A 20,687-nucleotide genomic window follows, 5' to 3' on the forward strand; every position below is an offset into this window, starting at 1 on the left:
GGTTTGGTTCCTGTTGCTGACCGTGCGGTTTGTCCCTGGATGGGCATGGCCCAGGTGTGTTTCCTACCTTGAGGATGCTGGTCCTCTGGGGGACGCTCTCCAGTATGCTGGTCTCGTAGCTATTCTGTAGGAAGATGGGCCTGTTGTCGTTGACATCCTGCACCTCCACAAATACAGTCGCCGTGCCGGTCCTCCGGCTGCCCGCTGGACCGTTGTCTATGTGCACAATCATTCATGCATTCACAAAACACTTCCAATGCTACTATTCAGGTCCATGCTAATTTTGAGGCTAACTAATACCAGCTTTCATTTCATGCCTGTATATCTCTGGCTAAGGCCATTGATCTTTAGGAAATAGACCAAACCCCCCCAAAAAGCTTGTTATAAAGACAAACTGGAACATTTTTGGCTCTCCAAAACGTCGGTAATTAATTTTCCCCAGCCGCCCCCCCAAACAAGCATCAGTCCAAAACAGGAAAACATCAGAGTTTTTGTTATTTCTTTTCAAACTGGAAGAATGGAAGTTAAGCAATAGTCTGAAATCACAGCAGATGTGCCGACGGCACAAATTCATTATTGCTGTGCAATACGTAAGGAAACAGCTGCTTTGAACATCATGAAGAAAATTAAGAAAACAGGTCCTATTATAACAAATGCAAATAAGGACTGTGTGGAAATTTGGATAATACTAGATGATAAAGGATTCCTATCACTATAAAAATAGCACACCTATAGCTTCTACAACCAGCGTGTATGCCTCCTGGGTCTCTCTGTCTAGGCCGACCACAGTCCGAACAACTCCGTCTCTGAAGCCCACGCTGAATTTACCATCCTGGTTACCACCTAAAAAATACAAAACACAAACATTTCCGAATCCATTAACAGCATATTAGTAAAACATTGCAGCTATGATACTGACAAAGGAACCATACACAAACTCACACAGAGACAGATAGCTGACAAAATATACTGTACGTGTGTACGTACGTCCACATAACTGTAAAACACTTTAGCCGACAGACACACAAAAACAACTTCCACTGTGACGTCTGACCTGTGATGAAGTAGCTAAGTTCGGCGTTGAGGCCGGCGTCGTTGTCAGAGCAGCTGAGGCGCGCTACAATGTGGTCTCTAGGCACATCCTCCTTCAGGGAAACATTGTACACGCGAGGGTTGAAGGTTGGCGTCTCATCATTTACATCCAGAACTGACCCACGCGCACAAACACACAGACAGAGAGACATGAGGACACACAGATAGACGTACAAGAGGACAAACAAGGCAGCAATGTGGCGCATGAGCAGAAGGACCGGTTTAAATCAAAGGCATTCAGAGACAACGGAGCGGCTTCTTTGGTAGCTGGCTCAGGCTGCCGCCGACTCCCCTGTGATGTTAAGAGACGTGAAACAGATCTCAGCTAAACAGTCCACAATATGTTGATGACTCGTTTGAAAATGCAGTCCAGTTTTTCCATTCCTTTTCCACCATGTTTACAGCAGACTATTTAGCCCCGTTGTTTTTTACAATCCCACCAGCAGGTGGTAGCATCATTCTCAGCAGATTTTTGGGAAGTCAGGGCTTATCTGCATTAATGAGGTAACTCTTCCTGCCATCCTGAAACCAATCATACCATGGCTCGGCAGTTTTATACATAGGGCAATTTCAGAGAGCAAAGGGAATTCAAACCCAGTTTCTCGTCATCAGCCATATCAGCAGACTCTTACTTGTGACTGTGAGGGTTGAAGTGGAGGTGCGAGGGAACTTCCCAGCATCGTATGCAATAATTCTCAAATGGTACTGTCCGATCTGCTCACGGTCCAAGACTGCCACGGACCGGAGGACACCAGTGGAGGTGTTCAGGTAGAAGTCGAGGCGAGGCATCCCCATCTGTAACGCCATTGTAATCAGTCCGTTTGCGTCCTCGTCTGGGTCCTCCACCTGGACCTAAAGCACAGAGAGACCCAGAGCAATGAGAGATGATACTATAATCCTTTTTTTTGAATGGCATAATACAAGAAAAAAGTCTCATATTTCACCCTAAAAACGGAGGATCCAATGGGCAGTCCCTCTGGAACTTCAGCCACAAAGGGCAGGTTGAGGAAGGTTGGGTCGTTGTCATTGAGATCCAGCAGGTTGACAAACACTGTGGCGCTCGCTGACGCATGCAGTGGAGTTGTTCCATCTGAAGAGGGCGCCAGAGAACACGTAAAGACGCACACGCCACAGCTCATGGTCAAAGGGGTTTATTAGCCCCAGTAAAGAGTTTCATCGTCAACATAAAACTTGAACTTCAACGTTTGAAGAAAGAGGCTAATCGTTCAGAGTTAAAGCTCTCCGCTGAAAATGATATAGACCTAGAGTATTTAAACTCGCTTACACAGGGTTCAGGTGTTTCAGGAATCAGGCCAATGTACACAGTGAAAGTGCAAACTGAGATCCCAACCACACACATGCTACTCACTGTCAGCAGCGGAGATGATGATGGACCTCATGAGTAGCGTGTCCCTGGCGTTGGAGCTTTCCCTGTCCAGAGTGAGCCCACTGGTCCGGATCTTCCCTGTGCTGCTGCTGATGGTGTAGAAGGGGTTTTCTGGACTGATTCTGTACACCACTGTGCCATTTTCCCCATTGTCAGGGTCAAATGCCAACACCTGCACAGGGGAGGGACGGGAGAAACACGTTCTGATACTAACCCAGCAGGTGTGTTGGACTTCCCTTTGTATAAGAAATATCCAGTTATACTACGAGGTTAAATGAGAGTGTTCAAGAGAAGAGGTTTAACAAATCGGGACAAGGAAGGATTTAAGATATCAGGAGAAAAAAGGGAAAGGAATCAGAGAGGGAAATATAATGACATTAAAAGTAATAAGAACATCCCCGTCCCACCCACAGAGCATCTTCACACCCAGTCTAGCTGTTCTAACACATCAGTCAGCTAAAAAAGAAAAAAGCTCACGTCTCGTTTCTGACACAAAGTGGCGTCGGGTGATGAATGTGTGAAGCCAGGAGCGCAGCTAAAACCCTGACTGATTCTTAAAGAGCTGATAAATTATTCAGTGAACTGACTAAAATCTCTGGAAACTGGTTAATTGGTCATTAGCGGAATAAAGGTTTTGCAGGTATTTAATAATTAAGGGAACATGGTAGGAAGGCATCTCAGAGGCCCATTGATTTGCAGACAAAGTTAGGTGATATAAGATGTGGGAAGGTGTCAAGCCGAGGCCAGTTCAAATAATCAATTCTGGCCAGAGCAGAGCACATTAAGAGATGGTGAGCAAATATATTAGCCTTGTCCATTGCACGGTAGCCCTGGTCTCACTCCACAGTGGCAGAAAAGAAAATACTGCATTGAAATGAGTTATTAGAGGAGCTCACTATGTGTGTAGGCGCTGCTTGTGAAAGGCTGCAGGTGATAGTGGGTTGCTGGGATATGAAAGTGGGATGATCGTTGCACTGGGCACTGCGACCGAATTCAGCGGCTCGCTGGACACCTCCAGGAGAACTGAGCGGGTGGCCTCTTGTCACCAAAAAACTAAATACGGGTCAGGCCGGCGCTACATTTGGGCCAGTTACAGGACTGGGAGACCCGGTGGTTCGGTTCATTGAAAAATGTTCCCAGGGGCACCAGTGTCTGTCCACTAAGCACGGAGTCGCATACGGTCTGCAACACCCCGGATTAATAGGTGGGAAACGTAGCAACGATAACTTTCACTTCACCACCATTCCACTGTCTTGCTCTGCAAGGTGGCTTCTCGCTTACTTTTCTGCCTGGCAGCTAAATCATTTGCTCTGCGCCTGACTGCAGGCTACATTTTAATTAGCAATCGGACTCCCTTAATTACACTCTCTGACGACTCCTTAAATAATGGACAATCAGGGCTTAATTAACAGCCACACATTGCCAAAGACAAAAGGACGATGAGAGACTTTGGGGGTAATATTACAGTGTTTACTTAGCGATGACCTACGCAGTAATGGCAATTCATCCATCAACAGCAAAGGATTATGAATGCAGATGTGTCCTTCAACATGTTCTGTTTTTTATCTGCAGTACGCTGCCCAATAAAGACTGTTGCATTACAACAATCTTCACCCTTAAGTGTATGTCAGAACACGCTTTTTGCCTAAGTAATGTTTGCAAAGTCAATACCTCGTGTTTCCTCTACCGTGCATTCTACTCTAAAACAGATGACCATGATCGTTCCTGTGGGTTCAGAATTAGTTAACGATCAGCTTGTGGACCATTTGCCAGGTTGCCTGGTTTGTACTCACAGAGAAAACATCAGTGTTCATTGGACTCATCTCCACTATGTTGGTTAGGTATGGCTCGTTTCTCCACACAGGGGCATTGTCATTGATGTCCAGGATGGTGATGTTCACCTAAACAAAGTGGGAGTGAGGGGAATTAAGGTAGAAGGCCAATGAGCTACCTTTGATGTCATTTAAGAGAGCAATCTTTCTGCTATCTAAACGTACAGACATCCCAAATGACTATTAATTAAACAGCGGATAAGAAATTGGTTTGACGTGTGAGCTGTTGAAAGATGGCGCTCTAATGTGGTCACCGTGGCAATGCCAGTCTTTTGCTGAGGTCCCACCCCTCCATCCACCGCTCTGACTATCAGGATGTACTCTGATTTCAGCTCCCGGTCCAGCAGGGCCGTGGTGGTGATCTCTCCTAAAGAAAACACGTGGAATCAGATGATCAAATGATATATCAAATAAAAAAGCAACAGCCAGGGAAAGTGAAGGCCAGATATGTTTTAAGGTAACTCTCATGCCAAGATGAAAAGAAACAACAATGTGCAAACAAGCAGAGTAAAGAGTGTAAGAAAAACAATGGGAAATATATTGCAGCTTTCCCGTATGAAGTGAATTCAAATTTCTAATCAAAATGGAATTAGTCCAAAAAAATGTGTTCTTCTTTTTCTACAAGAGGGCTTTCAGAAAAAACACACACACACTTTTACATGGGCCCTATCACACTCACACACACACACACACACACACATGCACGCACCTGAGCGCGAGTTGAGACGGAACTGAGAGGAGCCCTCCAGGGAGTAGATGAGTGAGGCTTGGCCATATTCCCGAGAGGCGTCCAAATCAGTAGCATTCACAAGCAGCACAGTCGCCCCTGTGGAGGAGAGGGAGGGATGAAGGGAGCAGGACAGAAAAAAAAGTTACAACTCATGGAGTGGAAGAAAAGAAATGAACTTGTGTCAAGGCAAGCGAGAGAGAAGCTGCAGAAACCGACAGAAAATGGCATTCAGAGAGCTGATTTCTTCACCGCCCCCACCCTCAGCTCAACCGATGGCACGGCATTGAGTGGGTTTATGGATTAGTGGATTATCAGCTTGTTTGGCACAGCCTATACTTGGCACAGGCCTGATCAATAGCACGGCAGACAGGAGGGGGGTAGGAGAGGGTGGGGGGGGGGGGTGAGAGACGAGTCGGAGCCTCTGGACTAGCCACGAGCTGAGCCTTGTAGCGCACTCGGAGCCCCAGCTCAGGGCCGAGCATTTCTGCTGCAGTTCGGCCCTAAACCTCAGCCCGGGCCCAAGCCGCTCAACTGCTTGCTCCTTGAAAGCGGGCCCGAGACGCAGGCTGCGGCCAGCGCGTGCCTCTGCTCGGCGAGAGAAAGGGCCGGTCAGACGTCCCATTTCCCTCCAGCGACCGGAAACTAATCTATTCTCATGGATAAAAGACTTTTCCGAATTGTGCATGAGAATGAACAGAAGAGCCAGTTATTTGGCCTTGAAGAGTCAATATCCTGCATTCTGATGGAGCATTTAAAAACATTATGCAACAAATAAAATTGTAGAGGAGGCTGCCAGAGGAAGCATTTCAAATAAAACATACCCCCAAGAAAGCAGAGCTATTTGTTGGATGTGCTAATGGTAAGGCAATTCAAGTATGAGGGGGGTGCATGTGCTCCACGTGGGGTTTGAGCTGTTTGGAGTGTTTAAGTGCTGTGTTGGTTTTGCACCAGAAAACGCATTCTAGCAACTAGACTCAAACCTCACATGTATAAAGTGACTCACCGGCAATGATGTTCTCTTGGATTTTGATGATGTAGGACTGCTTGCTGAACTCCGGTGGGTTGTCATTTTCATCCTATAGGGGGTGTAAACAATGACAACTCATATAAATTGGCCTGACAATGAGGAAATGCCAATGTGCTCCGAGAAGGCTGCAACCGCACATAGGCATTGACAATAACATGATTGAAAAAGCCGAGGCGGAAATCAAATAAAAGACGCATTTGCAAAAATAGGCGAGAAAGTTGTTCCAAACATTGTTATCATCGGCATTTACCTAAAACAATCAAGACCTGTAATTTGACAGTAATGAACGGGACACGGGCGAGCTCTCACAACCCCCCACTCATTGAACTAGACTCTGTTTCACACCAACACATGCAGTTGTGTGGCTATTGGCAGAGAGGCTCCCCACTGTGTGTGAGCTGCTGGGAAGAGTTAACGCTTTAACAACAGTCTCTGGCCCCATTATCTATCTGGGTTGTGTTACACTGGTGTAAAGTGACGTGTGTGCGGGACTCTGTGAGCCACCGATAAACCCCTGTGGTGTGAGACACGACACTGTGGAGGACAGAGACAGAGGGAGAAGGAGCACAGGATTGTGCACATTGCAACACAATATCGCTCCCTCGTGTAGGATGTGTGTAGATGTGCGTACAGTTCTTGCATAGAATATTCCAGCTGGATTCATCCATTCTACTCCATGGTTTGTTCTCTAATAACTAAAAGTGACTTGTATAATGGATGTCAATCAATGGAAATGAACATAAGAGCCAGTAGAGATACGGTTTATGACTTCTAGATGCTCATTATAGTTTTACTGCTGCATTAATAGTTTCTCGGAATGGATCAACATTCAGGTTTATTATTTAGAAAACAGAAAAATGAAGATAAAAAGTTAAACACCTGGCACTGTGTGATATACACGTTGTGCAGCACAGATATTTTACAAATGGGTTGGAGGAATTCCATCAGGATCTTGTCAAACATGCATAACAACAAAAGAAACATTATGGATTCTAATTTTCTTTCTTCATATAATTCAAAAGATAGCATTTATCTGTTAAGCCTTAAGCCTTTGTTACATTAAGAGGTTTAAAAAACACTGACAGAGGTGGCAACATGATACGTTATTGCCCCAGACAGGTGAAAGACAGAAACATGTTGCATAGCTTAGATGTTTGAATTGAAAAGCTGTGTAAGGAAACAAAACATCAGAGTTGTGTTTGACAAGCAGACGTGTTCTCCACACAACCTTCTGACAAACTCATCTGCCAAAAGCAACACAGTCAGCCGTGAGGTGAGAAGTCACAGAAATCTGATCCGTAACAGACACGGATCACAGGGTTTCTGCCTCAGATAGTGTAAAAAAACATGGAAAGGCATTCAATGAAACAAGCAACAGGAGACTACCCGTGCATGACATCATGACACAGCCTTTTATCCATGACTCTTTCATGTCTTTAATACATTAAGACATCTGTGATCTACTGAGTATACGAGTATGTGGCTGACTTTCTCCAGAGCCTTGAAATACAACTTTCAGAGATAAGACTGACAAAAGCAACAGAAGATCAGATAGCTGCAAACAAGTCTGCAGTCAGACATGGATCCAAAGGTACTCAGAATAATTCAGACAGTGAAATCCAATATGTCAGTGAATAGGATCCTAATCATGAGGATCGTAACACCTGTCACACACTGCATGCACATCTGGACCTGCCTGTCCTCTGCTTCACACATGGGGGGTGGATTGCTCTTACAAATTGTCTGCAACAGGTGAACAGCGCTCTGAGTAGCCGCGGGGAGCCTGGGGGGGCTCTGCAGTCCAGCATGCTGTCAGCGGCTCATTGCAGAACCCTTTTGCTGCTGGATGTTTGATAAAGCCTGCCAGCGCCATATTAATGCTGAATAAATTACAACACATTTTCATCAATTCCCAGAATTTAAATGGCGCGAGCACATCTCCCACAGGAACAGCGCCACTCTGCAATTAGCACCCAAATTGTTCATGTGTTAGCTTCACTAACTTTTACCTCTATTCATTAAATCCATGCTCTGTTTTGTAGCCACAGTGGTTATCTAAAAGCAAAGGACCAATACTCCTGTTTGGAAATAACATATGTGAGTGAGAGACCCCGTGTTGCTCGTACTTATTAGGACCAGAATTTGAGATATAAGGGCACTTGGCAAAAGCGGTTTATTGTACTTTTATCCCTTTCTCTAAAGAGGAATGGTGTTATTGGCAATGGTAGAAGAAATACTCAAAAGTAAAAGTGTTAACTATGCTACTAGTAGTAATTAGTAGTGCTCAGTAAGAATCCTACATTCTAATGTTTACTTGAAGTAAAGATGGAAACAACCATTATCAGCACAATATACTTATACTTATACTTAACTAGACATCTATTCAAATAAGAGCTGTCAATTCAAACATGGTGCTGGATAGTTGAATGAATGATAACGTATCATATTTCTAGTTGCTGAGAAAGATCTGAATCTGCATCGTAACACACGGAAGTACCGTGAATAAATGTACAGCTGCTTATGGCCCCTTTTAGTGAGGAGCCACATGTTGGCTACATCGTCTCAGGGTGAACTCTGCCCCTGCTTGGTGTTTATGTAAACCAGACGAGAGGCCTTTTCCCACCGAAGGACCAGCCGTGTTGAGAGTGTAATTGTTTGTATGAAAGGAACTGAAGAAGGCAGCAGCACAGGTCAAGCATTCAGCACTCACCAGCCCCGCTGAGTTCAGATAAATACAGCTTACTCTTTATTCAGGACACATAACAGCTGCACAGGTTGCATCTTTCAGTTACATCTGAGGGAAATTTCTAAAAGTTTGACTGTTGAGCTGAACTTTTAATTAAACGATTCTCAGCCACAGTAAGAGGGAAATCACTTCCACATCCACACGCGAAAAAGGGAAGATGGAAGAGATTTTTGCAAAAGGGAAAGAACATAAAAACTTTATAGTAAACAGTATTGTTCACTATGACTCGATATATAACCTCGGTAGAAACCATTATGCACGAGGAAGATCATATTACACACTAAGCAGTGTAGACTGGATCAAATTGTAGATTTGAGTTGGGCACTTTGTTCCTTGAAGGCTAATAGGCATATTCCCAAAAGAATAAAGATGGAGCAACAACTGCAACCAAAATCTGTTCCGTCTCAAGGTCCAATTCACATGTCATCTCATTGTTTTCAACCTGGCCGAACAATGATGTCTTTAAGTCTTAAAAATAGTTTTAAGATGGTGCCAACAGACGAGGGGCAGAGGAATTCCTCCAGGCGGCATGCAAGGAATTTAAACGTGATGGAGAGAAAACATACGTGGGAGTTAACATCTAAGTCTCACAGTGCTGTTGGTTTTTCAGAGAGTGAGAAGATATTTATAAGCAGAACAAAGTGGGACAACAGCTCTTCTGTCTCTAAACTGTTTTTTAAACCTTCCATCCAACGCACCAGATGTTATTTGTAATGAGTAAAGAAGACAAGCATTTTTTTATCAGATGGATTGTATTTTTGACCACAGCGGGGAGGAAGGGTTTCTAACTTTTGATGTAACAGCTTGTAGAAAATACTCTCTCACAGATGAGAGTATTTTTGTGCTGCAGATGACATTCATGAAAAAAAAGAGAGAGTGATGTCCCTGCAAGGAACTGCCTAGTACTCTTTGCTATTGTTTGCCATGTTTGAAGAGGCGTCGCTACCTTCACGTTTAGGTGTCAAGTGAGACATCGGTGTTGTTTGATGTTAAGCCCAATTGTGCGCGTGTGTGTCAGCTTGTACTTACAATCACCTCCACTCTGACAGGGACAGTGCTGTTGAGGGCTGGGTTCCCACCATCTTTAGCCATCACTGTCAAGTGGACCACCCCATCGGGAACCTGCTCATAGTCCAGAGGCCTGGTCACACTGATCACTGATGGAAGGAGGGAGGAGAAAGGGAGGTTACTATTCTACAACTTAAATGTGGCTGGTCTAAACATCCCTGCCCACATCAGTATGGTTTTGTTTCGCTCCTTAAGCTGAGCTCACCTGCGTAGCCCTCCACCATGATGATGCTGAAGAAACTGGGGAAAGCCGAGGTTGAAGTGATGGTGTATGTCAGCACGTTGTTGGGGGGAGAATCCTCATCTGTAGCCTGTGGGTGGGCGGAGATGAGGAACTTTTGAGCGAAGCGCAAAGACTGACGGTGGAGCAGGAGGCCGGCTGCAGCAAACTGGTAATATCTTATATGTGTATGTTGGCGTCGCCTGGCTGCGTGTCAGTCTGTGCATATGTGTGCAGCCAGGAAGCCGTCAGTCAGTGACGGTATGTTGTTGGACACATTCTAGCTGATTGTGGTTATTAGTGGTGCAGGTGTCAATACTGGAAGAACACCAACCGAGCCAAGACAAGCTAAGCAGGCAGAGGACAGCTCAAAAATATACTTTACAGGACTAATCCACAATAACATCAACAACAATGATGACACCCCCTCATTATTCTCCAGTTGGCAGGAACTTAAACAAGAGTCCTCCGGCTGTGAGGAGAGTCTGCTGGGCCTCCCTGGCATCATTAAAGGCTGGACAGGTTGTCAAAAACATTCTCTTGTATCCATCCGTAACACACATATCTCAACTCTTTGATTTTATGCCAAAGTGTTGACTAAGCAAGACTTTCCTTCCCCCTCAGTGTCCTAAACTGCAGCTTTTCACCACCAGACTGTTTTGTATTTGCCGACCGTTTCGGACTAAATCTGGAGAGGAGTTGGGGGCAGAAAATAGAAGAAGTAAGAAATCAAAGAAAAAGAAGGTTTAGCTTTTAGAAAGCAGAAGTGCTGTCGTAGGAGGCTTTGTTGAATCAAACAGCCTCTTTGCTTTGACTCACATCCTCCTCTTTCTATTTCAGTCTCCTAGAATCCAGAGTGTCGGAGTATGTATGTGTGTGTTTGTTTGTATGTATATAGTATAGGTTCCTGGGCAAATCGCTGACACACACGATTGTGCGACTGGCTTCCCTGGTCCTTTCGGGCGGCACATTAATATCAGCAACATTTGAGGTTCGCTTAGACTAATCAAACATAGCGAGCCAAGCGGTGAGCCCCGTTGCCAGCTCCACCCCCTCAATGTGAAGGGGAGGCGCAGAGTGCACCGTGGAGGGGTAAGCCACCGCCTCGAGGGACCCAGTAGTCTCTCCCCAGGGCACAATCAAAGGAAAAGCTGGGCCATTAGTTACCATTGCGCTGTGTACCTCTGCCTTCTGTGTGGCAGTGACTGATGGGCAACACACACGGCTGACCCGTTCTTCTTGGATGCAGCACACACACACACACATAACTGTGTGATTGTAGCAGCACAGAGGAAACAAGGGAGAAGGAGGCGAGCAGAAGCCCCCCAGTAGGTTTACTGGGGGGCATTTCTGGGGGGAGATCCTCTCATGCAGGTGTGTATTTAATATGAATGTACTGTAAATGTGAATATGCATATTCAGTATTATTGCAGGTATCTTTCTGTGAGTGCAGTTTTCTGTCCCTACTTTTATGTGTACCTTTAAATTAAATTACCTTCAATATTTAGTACGGAAACATAGTTCTTACAGTTGTTACAGTTGTTTCCGTGGTGTTTAACTGTCACTGTAAACATGAATGTTTCACAGACGTCTCACCCGGACTCGTGCCACCACCTGGACGGCCTGTTCGTTCTCTCTCAGCGAGCCAGCGTACGCGTCCTTCTGGAAGAGCGGCGCGTTGTCGTTGACGTCCAACACATTGACACGGACCCTCCCCGTCGTCTCCTCCCCGCCGCCGTCCCTCGCCAGCACGGTCAGCGTGAAACGACGCATCAACTCATAATCCAGACTGTCCCGCAGAATGACCCAACCTGTCTCTTCATCCAATGAAAACCTGCGAAAGTCCAAAAGGTTCGGGCAAGTTGAAACAAAAAGGGTTGATTTGTTGTTATTATGTCGAAAATCAACAAGCTTGGAATAATGCTTTTATCTGTTTGCAGCAGTTTGCATATGGCAAAACAAATTATGCTCAGAGAGGGTAAGCAATAAAAAAATAGTAGTCACACTAACTACGTTCCTTTAAAATAATTAAACAGAATGTGAGTGTGCGTTTTTTCTCTTTTCCTCCATCTGTAAGTCCGACGGAAGGAGAAGCGCCAGACATCGTCGTAGCTCAGCCGTCCCTGGTGAAGCTCTCAGGCAGAAATGATGCAGTGCAATAGTCCACAAGTGGCCAAAATAAAAATGAAAAATGGATGTCAATGTGTGTTTGTGTGTAGCATATCTTACTGGTCTGGCTCGTCACTGAAGTAATAACGCACAATCCCGAATATGCCTTCGTCTCGGTCTGTTGCCTGGATTGAAAACCAGAAAAAAAAAAAGTTTACTTCCTTGAAAGGTTTTCCAGAACATTCAGCTTCTGTTGTTTTTCATCCTTGTCAAACGGTCCATGATCTTTCAAGAGCAATCTACACATGTCATTTCAATGACAAAAAGAGTCAAAATATTGTTAGATCTTTCCTCAACATACATTTGTGTGTGTGTGTGTGTGTGAGGTTAAACAGCATATTAATGATGTAGACTTTCAATGAGTTTTAAATGTCTCACCCAACATCTGTCTATGTCTGTATGTTGATGGCTTTAAGATAACACATGCCTTGCTGGGAGGTGTTGATTGGTTTTAATCTGATAAGATGTGATACATTTCCCTCATCCACATCCCTGCCACTGCCTGAAAAAGCAGCAACAGCTTTTTTCAGGCAGTGGCACAAGTCACATGTTTTGCAGATAAAAAATGGTGGCAGACGAATACCACATAAAGAACAACACTTTCAGGAATCTTGTACTTTATGAAACACCCATCTGTCTTTCTAAACACATGCACGCGCACGTGCGCACACGCACTGCTGCGTACACACAGGGTGGGGGTCGGCGCTGATGGATTGTGGCTGGAGAGGCTGTTGTAATAGAGTTCCACTTCAGTGGCTCTGCAGTCAGTTGAAGGGCCAAACTGGAACGTGTCTGCAGCCCGCTTTGTCAACCACGATGCTGGTCACTGTGATTCAGTGACGCCCCGATGGCGACCCTCATTGTGCACCGCTGTGCGTGTTCGATGGGAGGGTACACACTTTTTACATAGCTGTGATAGCTGTGACTCATACACTTATGCGCTGAATGATAAAGAGTCTGATATGAGAGTTTACACAACAGTAACTGGACTCAAATGTGTGTTAGGTATCGCTCTGTTTCTTCCTGAGTGCGGATGTATGTGTGCACTTTCGTATTCCGTTAGGAAGTATTTATGGTTATGAATGTGTGCACCTATGATGCCTCTCACAGATGGAGCGGCTGCAGCTATCAATGTGTTTTTTCACCTTCTAAAAATGACACCATGCTGTTTAGCTCAAGCTTGTAATTTCGCAGGGAGCTTCCACTACATCGTCCTTGATGGGTAATCGATGGCTCTTTTTAATGTCCAAATGGCCGTCGCTTTGTTGTCAAGTGCACCGAAGCACATCCTGCTGAACGAGTAGAAAGTGCGACGCTAAATACACGCGAGGTGTTTGGAACTCCAGTCAGGTTCTTATATTAACCTTTGAGTTTCCATCTGTCATGTCCCCATGACCTCATCATTTAATGCCACTCAACTGCTTCTCCCCCCTTTTTGCATTCTGATCCGTCCCTCTTCAATCCTACATTCCTCCTCCTTCATCTTTCTGTCTTTATCCTACTTTTCTTCCTGCATCCTAAGCTCCGCCTCCATCTCCCCTCTCCTCTACATATCTCCCATAGCATACGCTTCCCCCTCCATGCCTCCCCTCCCTCCTTTGCTCACTCTTCCTCTCAGGTGAGTGACAGGCCCATAAGTGCCCCAATGATAGCGGTGGGGGTGTTAGCGTGACAGCTATCGAGGCGCTGACAGGAGCTGGGCTCAGCCTGCGAGCTAATACTGCTTCTGCTGCTGCGGCCCGGCCCCTCTGGCATTGACGACACGCAGCGAGGAAGAGAGAGATAGCCGAAGAGAGAGAAATAAAGGGAGAGAGATGATGGATGGGGGAGGACGAGGCTCGCTATCTCCCACCAAACAATCACCATGACAGTACGGGCCGTTCACTTTGCCAACTGCTTGGCAAAGACTTCCAACTTTAGACAGCAGATGGATGGTAGATGGGTTTGCGCAGAGATTTGCGGTACGTTAACGCAGTGGGCCCGAATCATTTGCACCAGGGTATTATGCATTTGCTCCCCGTAACCGTGGTGTTTCAACCTTTTTTTTTGTTTGGAGAGTTGGAGGAGGTGGAGAAGCGGAGCGCACAGGGAGAGTGTGATTGCTGGATGGAATACGGTAAAATATGACGTAGAAATAGACCTTGGTAACTAAAGAGCCCAATCATCTAACAATTATGACAAGGATTAAAAATTCCGGGATGGATCACAAGGATGCATTATTTTTGTGCCTTATAAGCAGCTAACTGATGTACTCAGTAAACATATTTTTCTCTCCAATCAAATAACAAATAACATTGAGTATGGTGGTCGGACACTGCCGTAGACTAAGATGCTACAGAAGCCTGTTACTTGATCAGCTGTTGTCTCACTGTGAAGAGGCCAACGGATGATACTTTGTAGATGGATACTGGACCCAGACTGCAGTGATACAGATCTCTCCGTGTTAAGGAGGAGGGCCCTCAGGTATCAGAAGCAGTTTACTGATCAAAATCCCAACTAAGTTGTTTCAAAGAGTTTGTGCACAAAGAGTCAGTGCGCTGCTGATTGCCAATATAAACTCTGCAAACCCCAGGCTCCTCAGGCAGTAAGTGCAAAAGAGAAATTAGTTCTCAGTTGACCAGTCTGGTTAAATGATGTGTTTCTCCCTTTCAGGGAGGCAAAGCCTGCAAGCAAAGACTTTTATGTGTGTGTGGCATTGAAGGCATGTATTTGGGTGTACCTGTGTACTGGTACGCCCATTTGTGAGAGGATAGGAGAGTTTCTGTATGCAATGTCTAGTGTGTATGTGGACGCTTATCTTTGTGTGTATGGGAAATAGATACACAAAGAGATGCAAAGTGTTTCCAGGTTCATTCAGTCTTAGGCTAAATACGCGCCTCAACCATTTACAGTATAACCTCTTATTCAACACTCAATTGCTTTCAAGAAAAGGCAGAGATGAGAGCTTCCCCTCACAGGAGACAGATGAAATGTGTGTGTGTGTGTGTGTGTGTGTGAGAACCGGGGTTATGTTGGACGAGACACAGCAGCAGATTATCAGCACAGCTATCTCATGGACAGCGAAGGAGGTAAAAGCTGCACAGGCTTTTCCATCGTGAGTGAGCTGGAATTTGAATTGATTGGCTCCTAAAATTGCTTTTTCTGCAGAAGCTTTGAGAGGCATTGAAAAGGAAACCAATTACTGGCTGTCAAAGCCTGCTGTCAAAATAGAGATGACCCCCGGTCCAAACACAGAACACCTCCTCTGTCTCAGTGTTGCACACCTAAACACAATCACAACAGATAACAAGCACACACACACACACACACACACACACACACACACACCTAAACACACCACCACACCCACAGTGAAGATGTCCACCTTCTAACACTCATTGTGATAGAGACAGTGATGAGGACATGGTTGTCACAGGTGGTGTTCCTCAGCTCTAGCTGTTTCCACTCATGTAGGTCCTTTAAAGTCTCATATTCTCTGGATCCATGACAAAAGCATCTTTTTCTGGAGAACACTAACTTCCTCATATTATCTTAACTGGACTCTAGAAGGAAGTATTACACTGAAAGAGGACTGAGTATTTTTGCAAATCAGGGATCTCATTTAGGTAAAAACGTCTACCTTCAGACCACGAAATAATGTCTGACAGACATTAAATTTAAATTTAATTTTTTATACCAAGGAAAAGCAATACATTATAAATGAGAAACAAAACCTGTGCACTTGACAAATACTAGGGAGAAGAAAACACATACGTAAATAGGTGGTCCAAAGTAAATTAATAATACATTATATATATATATATGTATATACATATGTCACGGTATACACTGTATGTACATATGATAATAAAAAACATACAAACAAGTCAACATTATATTCATGGGCTAGCAACTTGGTTTAGGGGGGTAGTTGGCTGGGTAGGGCAGGTCTGAAAGACTTTCAGTCCTTACAAATGTGTTGCATGTTTGTTTTTTTTCAAAATGTTTGACAAAAGGGACAGGTCAAACTCATTTCATGTCAGATCACAAACAAAACAAAGAATGACACAATACTATAAAGGACACTGTCCAGTTAGTCACATCCCTCTCCTTATGTGGGTCAAACTCTGCAGTCCCCCAAACTGACCCCATGCACCTTTATGGGTGCTGTGTGCGTTTCAACGGCTGACACTTCATGGTCGATGGGGAGCGTACCTTAAAACCGCCTCATTTCTCTTAACTATTACGAGCAGGTGGGGGTGCTCACAGCAACCGCTGCCTGCCGACACCATCGAACAGCCTGTTCATATTATGTCCCGAGCACCCAGATAACAGAAACACAGTGCACAGGAATACAACTTTTAACACTCCTTTAGCAATGCATTTTGTCAAAGAAAAGTCCAATAAAGTGGATGTCTTCACGCATACCGTAACAGCTTGCAATTTAAATTCTACCGCTTGCGTGCATACACAGCCACTACATAATGATGGCAGCCAGTGAAAAAACAAACAAACAGCTGTTGCCTCTGGAATAAGAAGCAAAGAGAGATAGGAGTGTACTGTGCCCATAAGCTGGAGATAGATGTTGAGCTGCCAGTGAAAAGGCCTAATGCTGAGCTCTCTGTGCCTGGAAGCTTCACATTGCAGACAGGCATCGGTGCCCAACCCTGCTTCACCTCTCTTTCTCTGTCCTCAATGATGAAACGATGAGTTTAGTACAAGGCGGAGGCGATAAAGACTGAGGAGTAACTGGAGCGACACTTTGGATACAAAGGAGGACAAAGAAATGGGTGGGTGGATAAACATGGTGGTCAAGAAATGACACAAATTTAGTTTAATAACCAGGTTGAGGAACAAACACTGAGTATTAACCACAACCAAATTTTCATTTAAAAGTATTAAAGCTTCTCCAAACTCCCTTCTCATTGTACCAGCTCACAGCTCCACGGGGCCGATAGTAAACAGACCTCTGAGATCCTGTCTGTTCAACAGGAGCCCCGCACACCTATTCACACCCCAGTCTCTCCATGTCAGATCATCCTAACCATCTATTATTAACAGGGACTCTCTCGGAGCTCCCACATGCAGCCAGGCCTCACGCCTTTCATTGCATTAATGAATTATCATTACTGTTGCGACTATTACCCCATAAAGGCCTGACTTAACAGGCGCAGTAGCGAAACATCCTCCGCTGTGTAATTTATAACCTTCTGCTCAAAGCATTTATCATAGCGGCTTCACTCTAAACACCACGGCATCTGCTCAGAGACCGTAAAACACACAGCGGTAGACAAAGAAGACTGCATCGGATAGACTTTATAGAAGCAAGACAAACTATAATAAGAGGGGAAGGAACAGGTAAACTGTACGTCTATATGCATATTAGCCGTGTGTCCTCTCCAAATATATACATAGAGAACGTAAGACAGGCGGGAGAGAAAAGGACACGGCAAAAGAGTAAATCACAATAAATATTTATAATGATAAGTAACGCTTTAGACCATAAATATTAAACAGCCTGTGTGTATACTCCTATGTTAAGCATACGTCCACGGGGATGCAGCAGCGGGCACTGAGTATTACATTGACCAACATTGTACATAAGCTGTGATCAGATGAGCTATGAATATGAACCCAAACAAAAGCATTTCATTTTCATCAGGCTGCCGGTCTAGTTTTTAAAAACAACTGGGGACCAACATGCATGATTTAAATTAGCATAAAGCATTATATCAACACCACTCAGACCCCATCCTCTTCACACATTGAACTTTAAAAACATTATTAATACATTTACTTACCGAGTACACTACTTCACTGTGAGAGAAACTTATATGCGTCTCATGCTTTATTTACTCATTTCAAATGGGTAATGCCGTACTGTATACGCGCAGCGTGAAATAACGTGCAGGCTTGACTGTGTGTTTCGAAGTGGAGGCTGGCTTGACCGTGATAACTGAGTGATAGTTCTGTCACACTCGCCGTGTTTAGGGAAAGTTACCCAGCTGCGACGCACACAGGACTGCGAGGACGAGGACGTGGATGAAAACAAGGACATTTTATCCTGAATGTCCATATACATACATACGTGTTCTATTAGATTTTATATAAATATATTTATATTGTAATATATAATATATAGTATATATAGTTATATACCGTATATATTCATTATTAATTGTATGATTATATTAAACTGTTGGAATAATGTAATAATAATAATGCGTGTTTGATACCATTTTGCATTAAAACCTACTGGGATGTTTACTGAAACTGATTGGCTGGCCAGAAAAAATATCCACCAGACGCCACTGCTCATTTGTATGAGTTACCATCACCAAAGATGGCCCCAAATAAGTTTGGGAAGAAGTAACCGCAGCAATGCAGAAACAAATAGGCCGTGGGGATGTTGTCTCATCACTGTCATCAGTAATGTGATCAGTACTGAAAGGACAAATACTTGGGCTTAAAACTCATGAAAGATACAGTCTGTTAGAATAACAGATGGGAACATTGCTTAATTGCCTTCTTTTGGGATGGCTATCGCTCAGGGGGGGTCCACAAATCGGAATGGCCAGTTGTTCGATCTCTGGCTCCTGTAAGATACTAAACTCAAAATCGCTGAGACTGTTTATCACCCGCGATGAGCAAGTTGCTCCTCATATGGTGTGAGTAAGCCGATGCTGGCTTGAGTCGTCCAGCAGTTTGAGTGGTAGCTAAGAATTAAAAATGAGCACTGCATAACTGCTGTCCATGTACTATGCAGAGGTAGAATTCAATGAGTGGATTGATATGTAACACAAGCTAGAGTCAGCGATTATCTCATCTTAGCATACAGATTGGAAGCATTAAACAGCTGGATGGTGCTCTTCACGACGGTACCAGCAACTCATTAACACAAACACAGACGTAAAAACCACAAGGTGTTTGACCTTGACTTCTTGTCCTAAACAAGAGTTTACAATATTTATTAGCTTCAGAGGTGCAGGCACATTTCACTATCGCCCCCTGCTTGACTATTCTCTCAATGAATCCATTTGTGTGTTTCTGTATATTGTGGCGTTCTGGCCAGGCCACCTTGAGACAGTGAGAATGAAAGAGCCTTCCTCCCGTCTGGTGCAAAAACACAATTTGGCCACCATCTGTTGCACCTCACAGCCATCTGACAGAGAGCACCAAGAGGCTTCTCAGCCTCACATTCTGCTTGCATTGTAAAGCCTTGAGTTGTTCGCTGCACTTAAACATGCAGACAGTTGGAGCGCCTTGTGGGACGGGTGCAATGACACCCAGGAGAATGGAAAAGTTCACAAAAATGGAGTGACTATTTGAAGCCAAGGTACAGAGAGTAAGACATGGCTCAGAACATAATAAGCTGAAGTTAAGTGCACATGTAATGCACATCGTGTGATAACCTTGTGTATTCATTCTGTCATTCCGTTGGTGGGCGACATGGTTCGTCCTTCCCAATGGGGTGAGGGACACGTTAGCTTATCATTTCCCTCACAGCAGTGGGTTGAAAAGGGCTCTTTCACAACCCTATTTTACATTTGAGTATTCAATACTTTAAAATGAATTAGGATGAATATATCTATACACAAAAGGGACATTTCTCCACTGAACTATATGACGCAGAGAACACTTATAACTTCTGTCTGTGCTTCAGTGTACAACTTATTTTACAAATGACGTGCACGCAATGTCCCTTTTAACATGACTAACTCAATATTCACACAAACATAGTGGCTTGTTTGATCAGAGTGCATTCAACGGATTACAGCTGGTGTATAATGCTGCCTAAATCACTAATGACTAAATCATGACAAACCCACATAAGTAAACAAGTCTGTTCAAACACATTTCTGACCACACGTAGACATAAATGGTAATCTTATTGAATAACAAACGTAGAGAGGCCTGCGATGACCTTGATATTGTTGTGTGTAGCCTATGTGTGTGTATGTGTGTCCACTGCTGGTTCTCAGCCTCAGAGAAAAGCTGACTGAGTATGGGAAACATCTGCTTAATTTCTGTCTGTGTGTTTTGTGACAGGACTCGAATGTGTGTGTGTGTGTGTGTGTCTGTGTGTGAGCGAGACAGCAGGTCAGAATATCGAAGTCCTCATCTAATACTGTATGTATGCGAGTGCTGCCATCCGTGCCAGTGCAGCCTTCACTGAGAGCCGTCACATCTCATTCCATTTACGGCCCATTCGCTCTCCACACAGCCCGTCATCAGGATTCCACGGCGGTCTAACCGCTCCAGCACGAGGCCAACGGCAGCAGACTTATCGGGTATTACACCGCCCTGCAATCTCCTTTCATGAGCAAATAGTCCATAAACACTATTGATTTTCACACTGGGCCTTTTGCCCTTACAGCGGGTGGATTGTGGGCATTCTGTCACAGGAATGACCGATGATGAATAATAATTCAGAATT

At 44.4% G+C, this 20,687-nt stretch overlaps 1 protein-coding gene and 1 long non-coding RNA gene across 2 annotated transcripts in view; one reads left to right on the forward strand and one right to left on the reverse strand.

The window, feature by feature from the left end:
* The window catches only part of cdh23 (cadherin-related 23), a 135,094-nt gene that overhangs the window by 35,487 nt on the left and 78,920 nt on the right, over positions 1–20,687 (reverse strand). The window contains exons 14-27 of the mRNA XM_078104959.1: positions 12,332–12,396; positions 11,699–11,936; positions 10,088–10,193; positions 9,844–9,971; positions 6,045–6,117; positions 5,021–5,137; positions 4,566–4,678; positions 4,273–4,380; positions 2,462–2,651; positions 2,037–2,182; positions 1,725–1,944; positions 1,055–1,207; positions 730–843; positions 68–216 (exon numbers count right to left, since the gene is read on the reverse strand). Of these exons, the coding sequence (XP_077961085.1) occupies positions 68–216; positions 730–843; positions 1,055–1,207; positions 1,725–1,944; positions 2,037–2,182; positions 2,462–2,651; positions 4,273–4,380; positions 4,566–4,678; positions 5,021–5,137; positions 6,045–6,117; positions 9,844–9,971; positions 10,088–10,193; positions 11,699–11,936; positions 12,332–12,396 (1,920 nt within the window). The remainder of the gene's footprint in view (positions 1–67; positions 217–729; positions 844–1,054; positions 1,208–1,724; positions 1,945–2,036; positions 2,183–2,461; positions 2,652–4,272; positions 4,381–4,565; positions 4,679–5,020; positions 5,138–6,044; positions 6,118–9,843; positions 9,972–10,087; positions 10,194–11,698; positions 11,937–12,331; positions 12,397–20,687) is intronic.
* LOC120821009 (uncharacterized) lies at positions 11,826–12,308 on the forward strand. The gene is made up of 3 exons (XR_005712471.2): positions 11,826–11,953; positions 12,043–12,080; positions 12,180–12,308. It is a non-coding gene; the product is annotated as an uncharacterized LOC120821009 (long non-coding RNA).

This window comes from Gasterosteus aculeatus, chromosome 6 (assembly GCF_964276395.1).
Source record: "Gasterosteus aculeatus chromosome 6, fGasAcu3.hap1.1, whole genome shotgun sequence".
Lineage (NCBI taxonomy): Eukaryota > Metazoa > Chordata > Actinopteri > Perciformes > Gasterosteidae > Gasterosteus > Gasterosteus aculeatus.